This window comes from Thunnus albacares, chromosome 15, assembly GCF_914725855.1.
Source record: "Thunnus albacares chromosome 15, fThuAlb1.1, whole genome shotgun sequence".
NCBI lineage: Eukaryota > Metazoa > Chordata > Actinopteri > Scombriformes > Scombridae > Thunnus > Thunnus albacares.
The window spans coordinates 12,012,573-12,032,030 of NC_058120.1; the positions used below are offsets into that span (position 1 = coordinate 12,012,573).

The window sequence follows — 19,458 nt, forward strand, 5'->3', positions numbered from 1 at the left end:
GCAAAGCATATACAAAAACAAACAAAGTTAATAAATGAATGAGATTCCTTGAAGAGGATAATTATTTTCAGGGAAACAAAATGATTGAGTTAAAATGATTGTCCATTAGTTTGTGTCTCTGCATCAACTAAATATAAACCTTGTCCCTTGGCTACTGTGACAGAAGTGATAGGGGCGTGCGCGTGATGATGTGCGTGACAATGTGTCCTCCATGTAAACACAGCCAGATAGCCTGTAGTGTCATCACCTGTGTTCCAGACATTGTGGCTCAGTCCGCCTGAGGACGGCTGGAGACATTCTATCCATTAAATAGCTTCCTCTTCCTTTTTTGGTCCTTTTCCTATATTGTCTCACGGCGGTGTCTCACACTCTTTCTCTTCCTCTCAAGGCCTGCCTACATTCTGAAGGTCACATGGATGACGGGTTGACCCTGCAGCGCTGTCAACACGAGGAGTCCCGAGCGGCACGCATCATCCGCAACACCACGCTACTCTTTAAACGATTCATCAGGTATGCTAAACACTGCAAAAATGCTGCTATTCCTCACTGGTGCACACAGTGACATGATCGCACAAATTGCCCAATTAAACCAAATTAGTGTACTGCCCACTTTTTTCTTAAGCCACTTTATTAGGTTAATAGTGTTCTATCATTGGTACAAATTACGTAAGCATTACACTGAGGATGGTTGAGTATAATTTCTAGAGATGATAAAGCAAAGAGTCCCCAAATGCACCACATCACTAAATTACAGCCTCAAAACCAGACATCTCAAAACCCCACAGAATCTCACACAGTCCACTTAGTTGTGATGTAAAGTCCCTCCAGATTGCAAACGTACCCAGTGGAGAGTTTACGCTGTGAGTTTTGACTGAGTGGGGTGCCAAAGCCCCAGACAGCTCACTCAGTGATCCAGTCATGCATTTCCGAATGGCAAACAGTGCAGCAGCGTCACGGCTACGCACGGCCAGCTATGAGGAAAAGAAGCCCTGAAGCACGTAAGTGGATGCTTCCACTACCCTTTATTTGTTATCAAACGGCCCGCTGTCCCCTGGGTCGGGTTCGAGGGCACTCATGGAACATGTGAGAGTTTGTCAGCTTCTCCCCTGCGGCTGTGACACATACATCTCCCCACACCCCTCCAACGCGTTCGACAGGAGCTATTTTTAGTAGGCCAGCGGAAATCAGCATTTCAGCATGGATGAACCTGTGGGCTAAACGTTGAGATCACAGCCTCTCAAGTCTGTTCAGCCTCCCAGTCAGAGTGTCTGTATCAAAGGGTCACAGTGGTAATTTGTGATGAATGGTAGCATTTTGAAAGCTATACATGATCAAGAAAATTAGTGGGGACTGCTGTCATCTCTGAAAAAGCGTTTTTTTTTTTAATCGCACCTGTCTCCCAGTTTGTCTGAGCGTTGATGTTTCTGTGCTCTCTCTGTCTCCCTCTTCCAGAGACCTAGATTGTCTTGGTGTTAAGAATAGGGCACTGGTCTCCCTGCCCGTCGAGGAGGTGCTCCAAACCCTCAATGACCTCATCACCTATTTTCAGCTCCCTGACGCCGAGCTGGAGCACGAAGAGAGGCAGATCAAGCTACGGTCACTCAAGAATAGGCAGAATCTATTCAAACAGGAAGTGAGTTTCACTATCAAGGAGGGCAAACTCGCAGTCCATGAAATATCAGTTAATAATACCAAGAGCTGTTCTGCTGTGTAGCAAAATAGTTTGACTTGTGATTGAGGCAGTTCTAGTAAGTGACTGCACATAAGAGTGAGCTGAAAGCGGTGCAAAAGAAAAGCTAAAGCAATTGATTCTTTGTGGTGTGTTTCAATGCCATCTTGTATTTGGAGGCACTGCATTTGAAAGTGTCAGCAGTTTTGGTGTTATAAGTTTTCCCCGAGGCTGGCACGAATGCACTGAAGCTTTCTTGCTAAGCCTCTAGGACCTAAATTGCTTTCATCAATTACGAAATGTCAGCTGCCTTACTGAGGGGACCTATGATGTCAACCATCTAAACTCCCCTTACCTCTAACAGGCTACAACAACAAAATGAATGTGTCACCATATCCTCAAGCCAACTTTAATAAATATTTAATAGAATATATGTGCATACAATATGTAACTTTTAATATCTGCAAATTACGCACATTTCATCAATTCATCTTTCACTTTATTTACCTGTTTTCCCATGATAATACACCAAAATAGCACATCTCTGTCCCACCCCTAATATATTACATTTAGATGGTCAATTTGTCACTGTAGACAGCTGACTCATGATTTTTTCTCGGCGTTATAAATCATCTGCAATTTCCATTTTGTCTTTTACGCCCTCCATTTAGCATATCTGATCACTATAGATATTTCTCTGTGGAATAAATCACCATGACATGACCACCAAATGGGACAGGAGAGAGCCATTGGGGTTGTGTTCATGATGGTCAACTAATTGAATGCTGAAGACAAGGTTTTCAATAAATTAAGCTCTCAGACTATGAGAGCTTGCTATTAATACCTGCATTTTGAGAACATTAATGTGTAAATGTGCATATTTTATATTTATTTTCTTTTTATGTGTTTTTTATGATGTTAATGAGTTGGGTCACTGTGCATTTCTTAGGGCATGCTGACTCTGGTGTCCAACTGCATCGACCGTCTGAACGTGTACAACAGTATGGCCCACTTTGGAGAGTGTGCTGGGTCAGAGGCCGGAGCAGCCTGGAAAGACATTCTCAACCTGCTGTATGAGCTGCTGGGTAAGAAGCTCCACCTACCACATACACACATATGTATGGACAAACACACACTAAATGAATTTCCACTGTACCTCCCAGCTCTAAGTGTAGTGGTTCAGTTGTGATGAGGAACTGTGCTGACCTGGTATTTAACCAACTGCTTTACTGACTCTTCAGACTGGAGGATTGAATTCTGAGGTTGCTAGAAACTACATGGCCTTACATATACACACACAGACACGCATTAAACATGCACACACACTGTAGCCACCCCCCATCTCTAATACTCACACATAGACTCACATTGTTGGAGAAAAGAATTGGTGGCATGTGGCCCATTGCATACAAAGAAGCTTTCCTGTTTATGTGATGTGCTTTCAGGGCGTCACGCCAACAAGATCAGTCGTCACACACAATTTGGGGTGTCCCCTATTGGCCAGATGGTTTTAACTGTTGAAGCAGCCTGAATGTCAACTCTCATCACTCTTTATGCTGCTGTTCTTGTTGCTCTTTATGCTCCCATAACCCAATGTCATCAGCCCTGACTTTCTAAAAAATCACTTTAACCTCATGCACTGCTACCATATGCTCTGTCAAATATAGATGTTTCTTACTAAAGTGACCTGGCAGGGAAAGATATATATATATATATGTTTTTGCTCTCCCTCTCTGTCCGCTGTCTTCTATCTGATGAAAATAATGTTTGGCTGGATCATTTTTTTCAACAACTGAGACATAAAAATACATCTCTGAGCAGAAAATTCTAAGCAGGCATGATTTTCTTGAATATGCCCCGTTCTTAAGGAGAGAATGTGCATAGTCTTTATGTTAAGTTTATCTTCCATCCTGCCACATTGAAGCCCCTCTGCCCTCCAAGTGTGTCCTTCACACTCTTATTTACACTGATTTCACCTCCTGGCTCATATTAGTGTTCCAGCCACGTCTCTTTCTTCCCCCTGTTCCCTCCTCCACACACCTGCTCCGGCGCAGCACTAAGTGGATTTGGGATGCCTCCCTCCTTTCTTCCTTGTCTGTCTGCGTTAGGTGACCCTGTCTTTCTTTGCTAGGACATATGTGGGTGTGTATTTGTGCTTGTTTGTGTTTATGTCTTTCCTCTCCTTGTGTTGTTCCCTCCCTCTATCTTAGGTGTCTTCCAAATTAATATGTATAAGAGGGCCAAAGCAGCACCTCTCCCTTCTTTGGCTTAGGGTGTGCTTTTAAGGTGTCCACCTTTGGTTGACATTGTTTTGCTGTTGTGTAAGGAGTGAGGTTTGGCAGTGCACTGAAGGGGATCCATCAGACTACTTTGCAAAAAAAAAAAAGTTCTTCTTTCCTATAAGATTTGACTCATGCACACTTTTTTTGTGCCCTTCAGCGGCCTTAATTAGAGGAAACAGGAACAACTGCACCCAGTTCTCCAACAACTTGGACTGGCTGGTTAGCAAGCTGGAGAGACTAGAGTCTTCTTCAGGTACGCTCATTATTATTCTCACACATCCTCAGCTTCCTGTGAAACAGCATTGTGAAATACCTTGTATTTTTCTCTGTGAAAGAGACATCACAAAACGATCAAGTCCCTTTGATGGCAATCCAGCACTCCTCAACAGAGACATGAGTCTCAAAGGATGTAAAAAGATGACACTGCTTGCCTAAAAAAAATAACATAGGCACTTTTACGTTTTAAGTGTAAAGGATGCACCAGTAGTTACAGTATCTGAGTGTTCCCGTTTGAACAAAGTGGACTGTATGTCTCTTTGAGGAGTGTCCTCTGGTGTGTCTTTCTCCTCTGCGGGTGTTAACTAATTGATGAATTTGCGGCTATGCAGGCATCCTGGAAGTTCTCCACTGCATTCTAATTGAGAGCCCCGAGGCCCTCAACATCATCCAGAGAGGACACATCAAGTCCATCATATCACTGCTCTACAAGCATGGACGCAATCACAAGGTGAGCAGCACGTAGATCAGACCTTTGGAGCACAAGGAGAATGTTGTACAATGAACCCAAATTGTAAATAAAGGTAAACATAGGTTTGATGTCTTGGTGAGAAACCACACACAACACTGCAAATACAGTACAGTGAGTTTTTCACTTTCAGGCTACACACACATTGCTTGTAGCTCTTTTTCAGTAGTAAAGACTATTAGGTGGTAGTTTCAAATTAGTATAAGACAATAAAACAACAGAATAAATACTTAAAGGAGGACATTTTGAGGAACACATTTATCCGCTTTCTTGCTGAGAGTTAGATGAGAAGATAGATCATGTCTGCATAGTAAATATGTGGCTAGAGCCAGCAGCTGGTTAGCTTAGCTTAGCTTGTCTAGTCCTGTTTCCAGTGTTTGTACTAGGCTAAGCTAATGGTTGCTGGCTCCAGCTACCCAAAGACATGTGAGTGGTATCAATCTTCTCAATAAACTCAGCAAGACAGCGAATAAGCACATTTTGTTGAACTATGTCTTTAGGATGCGCACTGATACATCACCAGTCACTTGGATGTCGTCAGAATTTTTTTGTCAAGCAAGAAAGCACATAACAACATGAAAGTACACACTGCTTGTTTACCCTGCGTCCAGTCATCTTCAGTTCTTTCCTCATTAAGCTCACCAAAATGGTTCACTGGATGCAAATCCATTTCCATAACAGTTCCCTCTGAGACTCTTTCTCACCTGTTCTTCTCTTTAGCTACTTATTCATTATGTTTAACATTATGTCTGCCAGCATACAAAGTTCCATCCAAGACAGAAGGTTCCTGGGGTTTGGTTGCAGAGCGTCCCCATCATGAATCAATCTCTTTAACAGTGAATTGAGATGGGGAGGAGGCAGTCAGATGGCCTGGGTCATAAATCAGCCTGAATGTATCATTTAGCTATGGAAGCAGGAGAAAAGGGCCAATGATAAAGCGTAGGGGCTCTGGCCTGTCACCCTTGGCTGAGCTCCCCAGCCCATTTAATTCTATGGCTTTGTTAAGCTAACATAAAAGGAATATTATTGGACATGTTTTTGCCCCCATGAGCATCTCATGAGTAATTATGCAGTGGGTGCTTGAAAAGAGGCTGTCCCTAGAGCAGCAACCTGGTCAGTGTTTAGGGACAAAGATAATCAGTAATTTCTAGAAAGGTATGGATTCATATCCAGGGATTAATATCAGTTGTTGGGGAGCTGTTATACTCTTCCTCTTGATATTGTTGCTTATGTTCCTCCCCGGTTTCTCCACTTCTCTCTTTAGATTCTGGATGTGCTCTGCTCGTTGTGTGTGTGTAACGGCGTAGCTGTGCGAACCAATCAGAACCTTATCTGTGATCATTTGCTGCCCAAGAGAGATCTGCTGCTGCAAACCCAGCTTGTCAATGATGTCCAAAGGTTAGAAAACATTCATGCACCTTCTCCTGTCAACATCATGCTTCTCCGATACAATTTTAGATTTTAGTTATTTATTTTCACTTCAAAATTACATTTCCAAATCTAATGGTTTAAGTAAGGAAGTAATTTAAAAACAATGTTACCAAGTCATTAAAATTTTTTAAATAGTGATTTTTTAAAATTAGGTTGCACCATTTAAATCAAAGGAATGTCTTAGTCACAAAGACTTGTCCAATCAAAGCAATCAGCAATATAAACAAGAAGTCACTGAAGTATACCAACATAACAGCTGTAACTGCGTGCATAACTGCTAAAAATAACAATTTTAGGCAGTAAAGTGATATATCAAGTATATATTTCTCTGATATATCATTTGTAATGAATGTATAATGCTGTTTTATTTATATATGCTTGAAGAAATATGTGTGTTTCAGAGTCGTATGTACTTTACAATGGGGATCTGATTAAACAATGTTATTTAGTCCCTTTTTTTATTTAACAGCATTTTGATCCAGTGTCAGGCTAGAACCATTAAGCCTCTTTTATTCTTCCACTTTACTTACCTATTTTACTTTTATTTTTTCACTAAACAAGTTGTATTAGCAGGCTAACGTTAGCTTTGTCAGTTGGTTTAGTTATCTAGCTACATAACAGTTGTTCCCAATTACTGAGTGTAACTATTTAGTAACTACTAATCTCTGTGTGAGAACTAGTTTGTGTGGTGCAACTCATTTTAATTGATGTGTAAATCTCCACTTAGTAAATACTCAAGTTAACAACTAGGCTAAACCGAAATTAGATACAGCTGGTGTAACCGGCTCCAGAGCCCAGTCTGTTGTGGGTTAGTGTATATTCATCATTCAAATCTTTGGTCCATGTAATTGCGTATACAAGCTACACATTTACAACTAATGCTACATGTTGAGTGTGGATTGTGTTTTCTTAACAACATGGTCCACTAATTGGAACATGACCAATGAACACTCAACCATGAAGTGACGGAAACAACAAGGCACCGTACACTGACATCACATTGGGCCTTAGCCCATGTGAAATGTCCTATTATCGCTTAAGATCCTCAAACTTTAAGTCTCTATGAGATAAACTAAGATTTATCTCACTAATCTAACCAATAATGAAGTGATCTGCTTTGCTCTGCCTTGTTTCAAGATATCAACGCATTTTTAGGAACCAAATGAATTGGAAGCAAATTGAATTATCTTATCCTAAGGGCAGACTTTTTGTTTTAAGAAGAAAAAGAAGATGTTACAACTGAATATAAGAATATCTGAGAATATTGTTCTTGCACTGTGGGTCATTTAATGATTTTATGTTTTACTTCATTGCCAGTATGAGACCGAACATCTTCCTCGGGGTGAGCGAGGGCTCAGCTCAGTATAAGAAGTGGTATTATGAGCTGATGATAGACCAGGTGGACCACTTTGTGACCAGCGAGCCCTCCCATCTGAGGGTGGGCTGGGCAAACACTAAAGGCTATGCCCCCTACCCTGGGGGAGGTGAGGGCTGGGGGGGCAACGGCGTTGGAGATGACCTCTATTCCTATGGTTTTGATGGACTCCACCTCTGGTCAGGTCAGTGTTTGGAGGAAAAGTGTTTGTGTGTGCGTGTAACTCAGATCATAATAAGCTGATGTATGAAACATGAGCAGTAACCCTGGGCTACAGCCAGGTTGTGTCTAGACAGAATCAGCACCCTACAGGGATGATCTCCTTGCCCAGAGTGTGTGTAACTGTGTGCATTTGTGAGTACAAATTTGTGTTCTGTGTGTATGTCTTTGTGTGTGTGAGAGACGTGATCTATGCCAACATCACTCACTGGGTCATATTTCACATAATTGTGTGTATGTGTGTATTCTGAACAGGTCGTATCCCGCGGGCGGTTGCGTCCATGAACCAGCACATCCTGACCTCAGAGGATGTGGTGAGCTGCTGTCTGGACCTGGGAGCTCCCAGCATCTCTTTCAGGATCAACGGACAGCCCGTTCAGGGCATGTTTGAAAATTTCAATACAGACGGGCTCTTCTTCCCTGTCGTCAGCTTCTCTGCAGGGGTCAAGTGAGTATTTCTTTCTTCTGTGTGTTGTCTGAGGCAGACTCAGGCTCTCTAAAATTCCTTGATGATGAATGAGCGATACACACAAGCACAGACAGACAGACAAGCGCAAGCCAAAGGAAATATATTACTGTATGTACTCTAAACCTACACTCACATAAACACTGATTGCATGAAATCCATCTAACCCACCTACTCATTCTTGTCCAATTGCATTAATCCTCAAGGCCTTGAGATTGGACACAGGTAAAATAGGCTGGCTTCATATTCCTCACTGTTGCCATGGTGACCACAGATAGTGTGATTGACAAGACTTGAAAATGGAATTTCAAGCTCCAGCAGTTTTTCCATGATTCCATGATTGACTCTGACTTTGTAGAGCAAAGCAGCCTTTTGCATTACAGCTTTCACTCTTTGAAGTCCAGAGAACCCAGGAGACTAATTTTATTTGGTCATGTAAGCCATCAGAAAGTTAATTCAATCCTCATTGCCTGATAAAAATGAATTCACAAAAAGTAGTACCATACCAGATTGTGTATATGCAGTAGAAAGGGAATTAAGAGTTGCATGTGATTCAGCAGATTTTGCTTCATAAAGGAGTCTAGGAGGACGATTTTCCTCAGAGACGTTAAAACAACGCTGTAGAAATTCCCCTAGTTTATTAATCTTCTTTGATCATTTAGACTTTTGTTACTTTTGCTTATATTAGAGAAAGAGATTATGTAATATAGATCAAACTAAGAATAAAAGCTATGAATTATTTTCTCCTTTTTGGTATCAATTTAACATTTCCTCTTTTACAATTTTTGTCATATTTAATAGCCTCATTGTTCTGTTATAATGTGACTTATGAAAAAAATTTTTTTTAAAGTGTTAAAAGTGTATTTCCCATCTATTGTAGCCACAGATTTAAAGGAATAGTTTGACATTTTGGGAAATATTCTTATTTGCTCTTGAGTTGAGAAGATCGACACCACTCTCATATTTATATATAAATCTACAGGCAGGACGCATTAGCTTAGCTTAGCAGAGAGACAAAGCTATCCAAGGGAAAAAGCTAACCTAGTTGAAAAAGCAATGTAATGTTGAACTATTGCTATAAAAGGTATGTCTTCTTCTCAGCTCTAATGTTATTCAGATAGTTCGTTCCCCTTTTCACAAGTCATGAAATGAAAAAAATATTTTAAAATCGCTTTAAAGTTGATGCTTAAAAAAATTAAAACAAAAAAACTAATGCAAATCTGACTACTAAGTTACAAAATAGTTTGTATTTTAGTCATCTGTAACTGTACAATTTATGATTTTCCGAGATAGCGCTCAGCATTTCACGTGGCAAGGGGCCCCTCCTGACCTCTCTTGTGTGGGTTATGACACCTTCAAGCTTGCTAGGTGAACCTGACCCAGTGAACAGGGTGAACATCTCTGTGGAGATAAATGTGCCAGAAAATGACAGACACACATCTTCACTACTCAATAATTGAGGGCTGCATCCAGAATGGGCTCAGTTGCGTCACAACTACTACTTGAGTAGCTATTTTGGGCGGCCTCAGGAGAGCCTCTTCACAATGATGGCCTGAGATGTTTTTTTTCACTCTCAGAGCTAAACTTGTCACTGTTGGGCACAGGCTGGAAATGATTGAAGTGGATTAAGAGGAGGAAAAGCATTTACTTTTAACTGTGTGTTTGGTTTTCCTTTCACTGGCTGCTTCTGACAGTTTTAGCTGTATGATTATCAGTTTTGTTCATTTACTCCATTCATAAAATGACATTTTCCCCATTGACTATTAATTGAATAAGCCAACAGATGACCAACATTTTATCTCCTTAGGGTACGTTTCCTGTTGGGTGGTCGACATGGCGACTTTAAATTCCTGCCTCCGTCAAGTTATGCTCCATGTTATGAGGCTCTGCTGCCAAAAGAGAAGATGAAGGTGGAGCCAGTGAAAGAGTACAAGAGAGATGCGGACGGGGTCCGAGATTTGCTGGGCACCACTCATGTCATGTCACAGGCCTCCTTCATCCCCACACCCGTGGAAACCAGCCAGGTAAACTCACAGAAATAGTTCTAGTGACTTAATTTCAAGACATGAATTTGTGTTAGAGCCTATGCAGAAAAGTACACAATAGCAATAAAATACTGTGTTGCAAGACAAATTGTCAAAAGTTCTCTCACAGTTTCATTCAGAACCATACTTTGCCTGTTTTTTTAGATTGTTATGCCACCTCATTTGGAAAATGTTCGGGACAAGCTGGCTGAAAACATCCATGAACTATGGGGCATGAATAAGATTGAGCTGGGCTGGTCGTACGGCAAGGTCAGAAAATGGAGATTGTTCCTTTACTTATATAATACTCTCACAACAAGATCATCACTCTGGATCAAAAGATTGAAAAGCATAATCCATACATTTTGCCATGTGTCTGGAGAAATAAACATCACAATTACACATTTTCTAAACAAATTTGAGTTTAAAGGAAAAACAGCTTTAAATGCTTTAGTTATAGTATTAGAATTTAATCATCACAAAAGCCTGTACGTCATCTTGCTTTCTCTTTTATAATTTGCGGTTCACACCAAAAAAGAGGGTAAGTGGAAAGAACACTCTCATTTTCCATGATAGATGCTCTCCATACCATTCATTTAGATGCTTCATTCCAGTTTGTTTGTAGGTAGAAGATTCATTGTGTCTGTGTTTTAGTAAACAGTAAGTCATGAATTATGAAGTATTGGTTCACCCAAGGGCAGAACAGGATATTTTGGCAATTTCATCGCAGCAATAAACCAAGAGGAAACCTTGTATTTAAATTTTCTGCATTTACTTTTTCCTCTTTTTAAAGAAAACAATGGGTATTTAATTGATTACCCAAGAAACCTGCTATCACTTCCACATTGATTGAGAGGTCTTTCTTGCTTTCTTGCAGGGAGTCAGAAATGAAGATAGATATCACTCTCATGTCTGTGTGTTAGTTATGAAGCAACAGCCAGGAGATAATTAGCTTAGCATGAAGTCCGGAAGCAGAGGGAAACAGCTAGCCGGGCTCTGTACAAAGTTAAAAATTGCAATCAGCTGAGACTCCAGGAAGTTTCCTCTTTCCATTTGTGCACGGATCAAACAAACCAGATATAATGTGTTAATTAGTGAGCTCCAGAGGTGTTGGTAGGAGTTGTTTTGAATTTTTGAGAGAGCCAGGCCAGCTGTTTCTCTGTCTCCAGTCTTTATGGTAAACTAAGCTAATGTTTTCCTGGTCCTGATCTTCTCATCTAACTTTCAGCAAGAAAGGGAATAATCATATTCTTCAAACTGTCCAATCAGTCCTTTAAAGGTTTGTTCATATCAATAGCGCCAATAAACATAGAAGTAGAAAGCCTTCTTTATGGAGTATTTTTGATTATGATTAGTTGAAAAATGCACAAAAGGATTACTTTTCATGATTACATCTTCAGTTATATATGTGATTATACCTACAAATTATAAAAGATTCATAATTGGTCCCTTTTTTCTGCAGAAGACTCACTGATGACTTTCTTGGTTTATTGCACATTAGCCAATGAATAACAAAAGTGACCTGTTTTGCCCTTAAAGGAACAGATGACAACACAACAACAGTATGTAACACAGCTCTTATGTCTATAATACAAACATACATGTATGAGCATCCTCCCTCTATTACTAATACATACTTCTATGCAGGAAACACCTTGACAGAATCATTAATATACGATGAAGATAGGTGGAACACCTGTTTATTAAAACAGAAATCTTTATTTTTTAATTGTCAAGAAGTCTTACTTGGAGTCAGAGGCACTACCAGTGGGTCAGTAGTGGTAAAATCTGTTGAGAGATAGCCAAGGTGCACATGTTATCATATGTAATTGTAAATGTGGTTCTGCTGCAGCTCCTTCTGTGGTGTGTTATTCTGTGTGTTTAATTACAGTAGCATTCACAGTAGATGTGGTAAAGCAGAGAGAATAAGCAATATATTGTCTGTTGTTTAGCTGTGCTTGCATAAAATACCTTTTTCAGGTGTTGTTTGTTCCACAAATATAATTCTGTACAGGGAAGAACTGCCAGAGAAGAGATTTCCTGTAGAGTTCTTGTACTATTCACAAAAGAGCTGGCTGGTGTTCATTGGACCCACACACACAGCTGCATATCTGTACACAACCTTGCATGTTTTCTTGGTAGACATCCACCATTGCCATGCCGCCTCCTCTGAGCAGCATTGCCAAAGGGATTATTTGGCATAAAGTGCAGCCTCATGAGAGGCATTACACCCCTCACTTGGTATTCCAGTCATACACCTTTCTATCTTCCTCAAGAAAACATGCTCCCTCCTTCCTCTTCCATAACATGTTCACTAGAGTAGACCGTCTTATCACTGCAACCAGTAGCACCCTGTATTTAGACTACATTCCCATTCCCCTGTTAGTTCACAATAACATTTAGTGACAAAGCTATGTATTTCATATGCATATGTTTAGTAAACCTCCCCATATGATGTACATAACATATAGAGTTCCTGTGGAGCAACATAGCAGGTGACAGAGGGGGGTTGAAATGTTATTTCTCTGACTGTTCTTTTTCTCATAGATAAGGGATGATAATAAGCGGCAGCATCCATGCCTGGTGGATTTCTCCAAGCTGCCAGAAACGGAAAAGAACTACAATCTGCAGATGTCAACAGAAACTCTAAAGTATGTTGAGCATTATGGTTTGGTTTTCTCCACCATCATACTATTGTTTTTGAAGAAGTGTGTGCTGGTGGGAAAGAGACAAAAAAGAAGAAAGTTTACAAAATTAGATTTTCTTTAAAGCAGTTTCCGAACATTAAAACATCAATGATAGGGTTTGATATAGTCTAGTTACAATTTTAATGTTTTCTTTTTAAATAAATTAAATACAGTATATATTATTCAGTGTGATAGTATACACTAATCTCCTATGTATATATTGACATCATTCCTTAAAGAATGATAAATGCATTTATGCTTGTGGTCAGAACTTTCCATTTCCATTGTTGCACAAGCAAACAAGTCTTGCTGATTGTCAGTCCGTGGTCCTTTTCCCGCTTGTCAATGCTCTGCACAACACTTGCTTCTGCTTGTAACAGTCCCAGTGAGACCTATTACAAGTGCTTTACATAAACGCTCTTTAAATGATATAGGAGAACACTATGGTTTGCTGTGATTAATTTTGATCTGTGGCAGTGGCAGACACATCTGGGTGACACTGATGGGTTTGTGAGTGACATCAAACTCATTTTTACTGTCACTTTGTCCTCTCATAAGGTGTGAAGAAAATTTGTCAAGAGCACTTCACGCCCAGTGCATTCCTCTGGGTATTCCTCAGCTTTTTTCTTCTGACAGATTAGGACATGCCCCCCCCACCCATCTATTATCCCTGTTGGATCTACACGTACAAGCGAAGCGGAAGTAAAGTTAAGATTAAACATAATCTGCAGAAAAGCTTCATTCATTCTGTCTCTGTATGTTGTTTTTCCCCACAGGACGCTGCTGGCATTGGGCTGTCGTGTAGTTCAGGTCAATCCAAATGCGGAGGACTCCCTCAAAAAGATAAAACTCCCAAAGAAGTGAGAGTGCACATTTACATTTGCTATACAAATTTTCTTATCCAAAGTTTGTTAGAAAGCTGTCTGTAGGTACAGATCACGATCACCCCAACAGTAAAAAGATACAGCAGTTGAGAAAAAGATGTCACCATCAACTGAAACATGCAATACTTTAGCTTATCTACATTAAATGCAGAGATGAAATTGCAAATCAAAAGGTGTTTAAACCCAGTCCACAATCATCGGATATTCAGATGTTCATGACTGAGAGAAACATTTTTTTTCCATTATCTCTTTTCTGTAGCTACATGATGTCCAATGGTTATAAGCCGACTCCTCTGGACCTGTCTGACATAAAACTGACTCCAAGTCAGGAGCTGCTGGTAGACAAACTGGCAGAGAATGCACACAATGTGTGGGCCAAGGACCGTATCAAACAGGGATGGACCTACGGCATACAGCAGGTACAGTAAAAAACTTTAGTTTAGATGCATTTAAGGAAACAACCCTCTTTGTCTGTAATATAAAAGAGGCAAGTTTTTCTTCTGCTTCCAGTTTCGCTATTGTCTTATTTATGTGCTCGGTTTCTCCTTCATGGTTCATAAATTTACCTCCCATACAATCTATACCTTACCAGTGCACATGTCAGACAGTTTATTTAGTCTGACATTTCCTAGTTATATGTCATTATTCAACACACAGGAGGATATTCTGCAGTAAAGGGCAACAAGCCATAGAACATATTGTACATAAAGACAGTGGATACAGCATGTCCCTTCTATGTGTTGAATGAAATGCTGCAGAGATAGGCTAGTTTTTGTTAATTAGCTTATTAGGTGTATTTTGGCACTGTTGCTGTGAATTTGGTTATGACACAGTCTCTATTTTTTCCCATTATGTAGAATGTGTCATCTGGGTTTAACATGAACATACATTTTTGATTAAATGGTCATAAGTTGTTTGGTATTGGTATAAAAAAGAAAAAGTTTCACATCTCTGTTATCTGTTTAGTCTGTTTGCTTTTCACTTAAAGACATAATTTATAGCACATATTGAGAAAAGATTTAATGCACCCTGCAATATATTTTCAAGTGTAATCATTCTTCCTATATTAGGTGAGCAAAGGCTGATCTATCTTTGCTGTATTTTGCTAATAATGTGGAAAAAAGAGGCTTTCTGTATGAATTTGACAGCAGGGGTCTGGACAGCAGAGTGCTAAAATCTCCTGTAGGTTTAGAGTGACAGGCAAATATACCATGTAGATGACACACATAAATGATATTAGTGTAAACTGGTCATTTTCTATTTGTTCCTGATCTGTCATTTTAACCAGTATAAGCAGTGTGAATATTGCGTAGGTTACACCTACTAATATGTACATGTTAGTTTGGACATTTTGGCATTTATCCCAAAAACCTTTTGAAGGCAAAGTACACACATTAAAGTAAATATTCATTAATTAATGTAAACTAACAATTAATTAACTCTCAATTTGAACTTTAACTGTTAGTATAGTCTACCAGTTAAACTTTACTGACCTTAAATTACCTAGACGAACAGTGCAGGACAAATGTTTATCCATAACTGACCAGCTCTTTGAAAAAATATCACAGGATTTTCAATGAATCCCTTTAGAGATATGCGGGAAAAGCAGTAATTTCAGACCAAACAAACAACCTTGGATCTGCATAACCAGTACAAGATTTCAAATTAAGCCATACAAATCTTCTTAAGAAGTATTAATATTATACTTCCAGTGGGAGTGCAGCAATGGGAAATGACACGGGAAAAGATAAAGGATGTTATGAGCTGCAGTAGCCCGATGGCGATAAATGGCCAATTAACTTCTCAATTACTGGGATTGACAGCACAGTTGTAACAAACACAACAGTTGTATGATTGAGCTGGCTCCCTTGAGCTGGCCTACAATTGATAAGGTGAGCAGGGATACTTTGGAAATAGGTTTGTTGCAAAAGGGTGTTTAAAAGTTTCTCTCTCTGTTCCCTGCAGGATCTGAAGAGTAAGCGTAACCCTCGCCTGGTTCCCTATGCTCTGCTAGATGAGCGCACCAAGAAGTCAAACCGGGACAGCCTGCGGGAGGCTATCCGCACTCTGATTGGTTATGGATACAATATTGAGCCCTCAGACCAGGAAGGCGGTATGCTTGACCTATGGATGTAGCCTACGCCTTTCAAATTATACAGGATGAAATTAATTACACAATCTCTTCACCACCTCCTCTGACATTTTGGCTGTCTCTTCCACCCAGCAGGACAAGTGGTTGAGCGGCTCAGTATTGACAAAGTCCGCTTCTTCAGAGTAGAGAGGACGTATGCGGTGAAGACCGGGAAATGGTACTTTGAATTTGACGCCGTGACGGGAGGAGACATGAGAGTTGGCTGGGCTAGGCCTGGATGTAAGCCAGATGTGGAGCTTGGCACAGATGAGCTGGCTTTTGTCTTTGATGGATACAGGGTAAGCTGTCAATCACACCTAAATCAATCTCCTCTTCCTCTTGATTATTAGATTCAATACAAAGCCAAGTAAAGTCAGAAAAAATTTACTTGTTTCAATAGAAAGCTTGAAATTGAAACAAAAAATTAAGTTAGACATTTCTTGTAGTCTATACGCTATACTCTTGTTCTGTGTGCTTGTACTGTACATAGGGCCACTGTCTGAACATGGGCAGCCGTTTGTTCGGGCGGTGCTGGCATGCCGGGGACGTGGTGGGCTGTATGATCAACATGGAGGACAAGTCTATGATCTTCACACTTAACGGAGAGATACTCATTACCACCAAAGGCTCTGAACTTTGTTTCACCGACTTTGAAACTGAAGATGGTGAGAAAATGTGTGTGCGTGTCAATGTGTGTGTTAGCAGAGCCCGTTTTAGAAGCTTTACAGTAGGTCAGGGAGTGTAAGACTGATAAGGTGATTGTAGAAAGAGTTGTGGTCGTATGCCTCGACATCTTCCTCACATCTTTTAATTTAAGCCTTCACATGCAGAGCAGGGAGCTTTAACCTAGAATGACCATGCTGGGGATATAAGTGAAAAATAAGTGGCTCCCTGTAAGGAAATCACCCTTATTTAATGTGACACTTGTAAATTGCCTTTTTGCAAAAGCTGGATTGATTTTCCCTCCCCTCCTGCTGTGTGTGTTCTTAGAGGCTTTATTCTCTCCTCCCTCCGCTTCTCTCCTCTTCACTCTCCCTCTCTAACTTCCTCTGGTTTTCCTTCAGGGTTCATTCCGGTGTGTAGCCTCGGCCTGTCTCAGGTGGGTCGTATGAATCTGGGGAAAGATGCTAGCACCTTCAAGTACTACACCATGTGTGGCCTTCAGGAAGGATTTGAACCCTTCGCTGTCAACATGAACCGAGAGCTCACCATGTGGTTCAGCAAGCGTCTGCCTACCTTTGTCAATGTGCCGAAGGACCACAACCACATTGCAGTACGAACCAACACAGTCAAATACTTACTGTTAGCAATGACGATATTGGTGAATGGATGAATGCAAAGAATTTCTTGATTCTTTTCAGGTAACCAGGATTGACGGCACCGTCGACAGCCCCCCATGTCTCAAAGTCACCCACAAAACATTTGGCACCCAGAACAGCAACGCTGACATGGTGTTTTGTCGTCTCAGCATGCCTGTAGAGTTCCACTCCTTCTTCAAGTCTAGTCCTGTTGTAGACATGAATGGAGTGCATGAAGAGGAGTCTCTTAAAGTCAAACACAGGTGCTCACCTTCAACAAATCACAGCTTTAAAGGTACCCTGTGGAGTTTTCTTGTAAACAAAGTTAAATTTATACTCCATGTTTTCATAAAAACCTATTGTGTGTACCCCTGAGGCGTAATAAATGTGTTGGGTGCATATCCCTCCTCATAAAAAGTCTGCATAGTCAATATTTTGAAACCCGAATTGTTTACATTCATATTTACATTGGCCAGCAGTTGTTGTCTGCGTTGCATTTGCTGGCAGATAACTAAGTTTCTGTCCTCAGTCAAACAGTGCACATCAAGTGCATGTCCTCTGTGTGTGAGATACAGAAAAATGGGGACCTCATCATAACTAATACTGGTCGAAACCTCCACTAGGTATCTTTAAGCCATAGTCCAGTCACCTGTGGGCAGCTCCTTAGAATTTACCTACCATGTTTGTTTGCTGATCTACTGTAAAATTATTGACAATTATGACATCAAATAGAAAAGAGTTTCAGTTAGTCTGTGACTATTTGAGATAAACGTGATGTGGTTATATATGTTTGTTTTATCAGTCATTGCTCAGTCCGTCAACTGTATTGTATTTGATTGACACCAGTTGAATGTGGTTTCTGATAGATATCCACTGAGATCTGTGAGGCACAGTGATGAAAGTAGACGAGTGGACTACAGCAGCATCACTACGGTATTGAATAATCTTTTACATTTTTTTTCATATATTTTGGGGTGCAACACCTACAGTATTGGCTAACTCTTGTGTGCGTCATCACAGTATTACCACTCGGTGAGGGTCTTCGCTGGCCAGGACCCTACCTGTGTGTGGGTTGGCTGGGTTACTCCAGACTACCATTACTATAGCAACAACTTTAACCTCAGCAAGAACCGAACAGTCACTGTAACCCTGGGTGACGAGCGAGGACGGGTCCACGAGAGGTGAGACTGTTTTCTGGGATACTTTTGCAACAATCCTCTTCTTGTGTTCAGAACAAAATATTTAACTACTACTGTATTTTATGACAAGAAGAGATTAACTGCTGATATTGACACTCTGATAGCGTGAAGAGGAGTAACTGTTACATGGTGTGGGGCGGCGATGTGACCAACGCTGCTCATGGCTCGAGTCGCAGCAATGTGGACCTGGAGATTGGCTGTCTGATAGACCTGGCCACCGGCTTAGTGACATTCACTGTCAACGGCAAGGAGATATCAACATCCTACCAGGTAATGAATGCATATATTGTGCAAACTAAAGGAATACAGCGCGCACTAGCTGAAGTAAATAAAGTCCAGAGTATAATGTTGTGATATGTTACAAAATATTTTAATTCTTTTTGTGAGGATTTGCAGATTATGCAGAGTTACTTTTAAGTTTGCTTGTGATTTATCCATGTATCCACCTATAAGTCAGCTTAGAATCACTACCTGTGTAACTGTCCATCCACTCTACTTTCTATAAACCCGTCTGCAGTTTATCAATTCGACTTTGAGAGTAAACTTATTTTCTGTCATTGCATGTTTTTCTAAAAGTGCAGTGATGTCTGCATTGTTGAATTTCAGACTTAGAATATGCCTGTTTCAGATGTACTATGTGAACTAAATTTCAAAGAACCTTTCGAGGGGTATAATCTTCTTATGCTCTACCTCACTGAAATTCTTTGTGGCTTCACCCAGCGCTGAGTCATCCCCGCCAGCCGACACTTTTGAATGATCATGCATACTCACTCACCCACAGACACACACACACACGCACACACACATGCATACACTAAGTAGTGGAGTTTGATGATGCATCATTAAGCTGCTTTCCACAAGTCATGCTCTCTCGCTGCTGCTGCTCAAGCTTTTGATGTGAACTTCCTGTTTATTCATTTGCTGCTTTTTTCTCTGCTCCAGGTGGAACCGAACACCAAGCTTTTCCCTGCTGTGTTTGTGCGACCCACCAGTCCTAACCTCTTCCAGTTCGAGCTGGCTAAAATAAAGGTAGACTTCCTGAATTGTT

The 19,458-nt window shown here is 40.5% G+C and overlaps 1 protein-coding gene across 4 annotated transcripts in view; it reads left to right on the forward strand.

The window, feature by feature from the left end:
* LOC122998356 (ryanodine receptor 3-like) overlaps positions 1-19,458 on the forward strand; it is a 112,733-nt gene that overhangs the window by 36,095 nt on the left and 57,180 nt on the right. For 3 of the 4 annotated variants that reach the window (XM_044375207.1, XM_044375209.1, XM_044375205.1), the window contains 22 exons: positions 389-510; positions 1,453-1,633; positions 2,619-2,754; positions 4,109-4,204; positions 4,560-4,678; positions 5,961-6,094; positions 7,445-7,686; positions 7,977-8,169; positions 9,995-10,211; positions 10,377-10,481; positions 12,759-12,862; positions 13,675-13,758; positions 14,042-14,201; positions 15,748-15,895; positions 16,007-16,212; positions 16,404-16,578; positions 16,978-17,186; positions 17,275-17,474; positions 18,078-18,144; positions 18,232-18,392; positions 18,515-18,680; positions 19,353-19,439. In XM_044375207.1, the coding sequence (XP_044231142.1) occupies positions 389-510; positions 1,453-1,633; positions 2,619-2,754; positions 4,109-4,204; positions 4,560-4,678; positions 5,961-6,094; positions 7,445-7,686; positions 7,977-8,169; positions 9,995-10,211; positions 10,377-10,481; positions 12,759-12,862; positions 13,675-13,758; positions 14,042-14,201; positions 15,748-15,895; positions 16,007-16,212; positions 16,404-16,578; positions 16,978-17,186; positions 17,275-17,474; positions 18,078-18,144; positions 18,232-18,392; positions 18,515-18,680; positions 19,353-19,439 (3,312 nt within the window). The remainder of the gene's footprint in view (positions 1-388; positions 511-1,452; positions 1,634-2,618; positions 2,755-4,108; positions 4,205-4,559; positions 4,679-5,960; positions 6,095-7,444; positions 7,687-7,976; positions 8,170-9,994; positions 10,212-10,376; positions 10,482-12,758; positions 12,863-13,674; positions 13,759-14,041; positions 14,202-15,747; positions 15,896-16,006; positions 16,213-16,403; positions 16,579-16,977; positions 17,187-17,274; positions 17,475-18,077; positions 18,145-18,231; positions 18,393-18,514; positions 18,681-19,352; positions 19,440-19,458) is intronic. The other variant, XM_044375208.1, reaches the window with a different exon arrangement.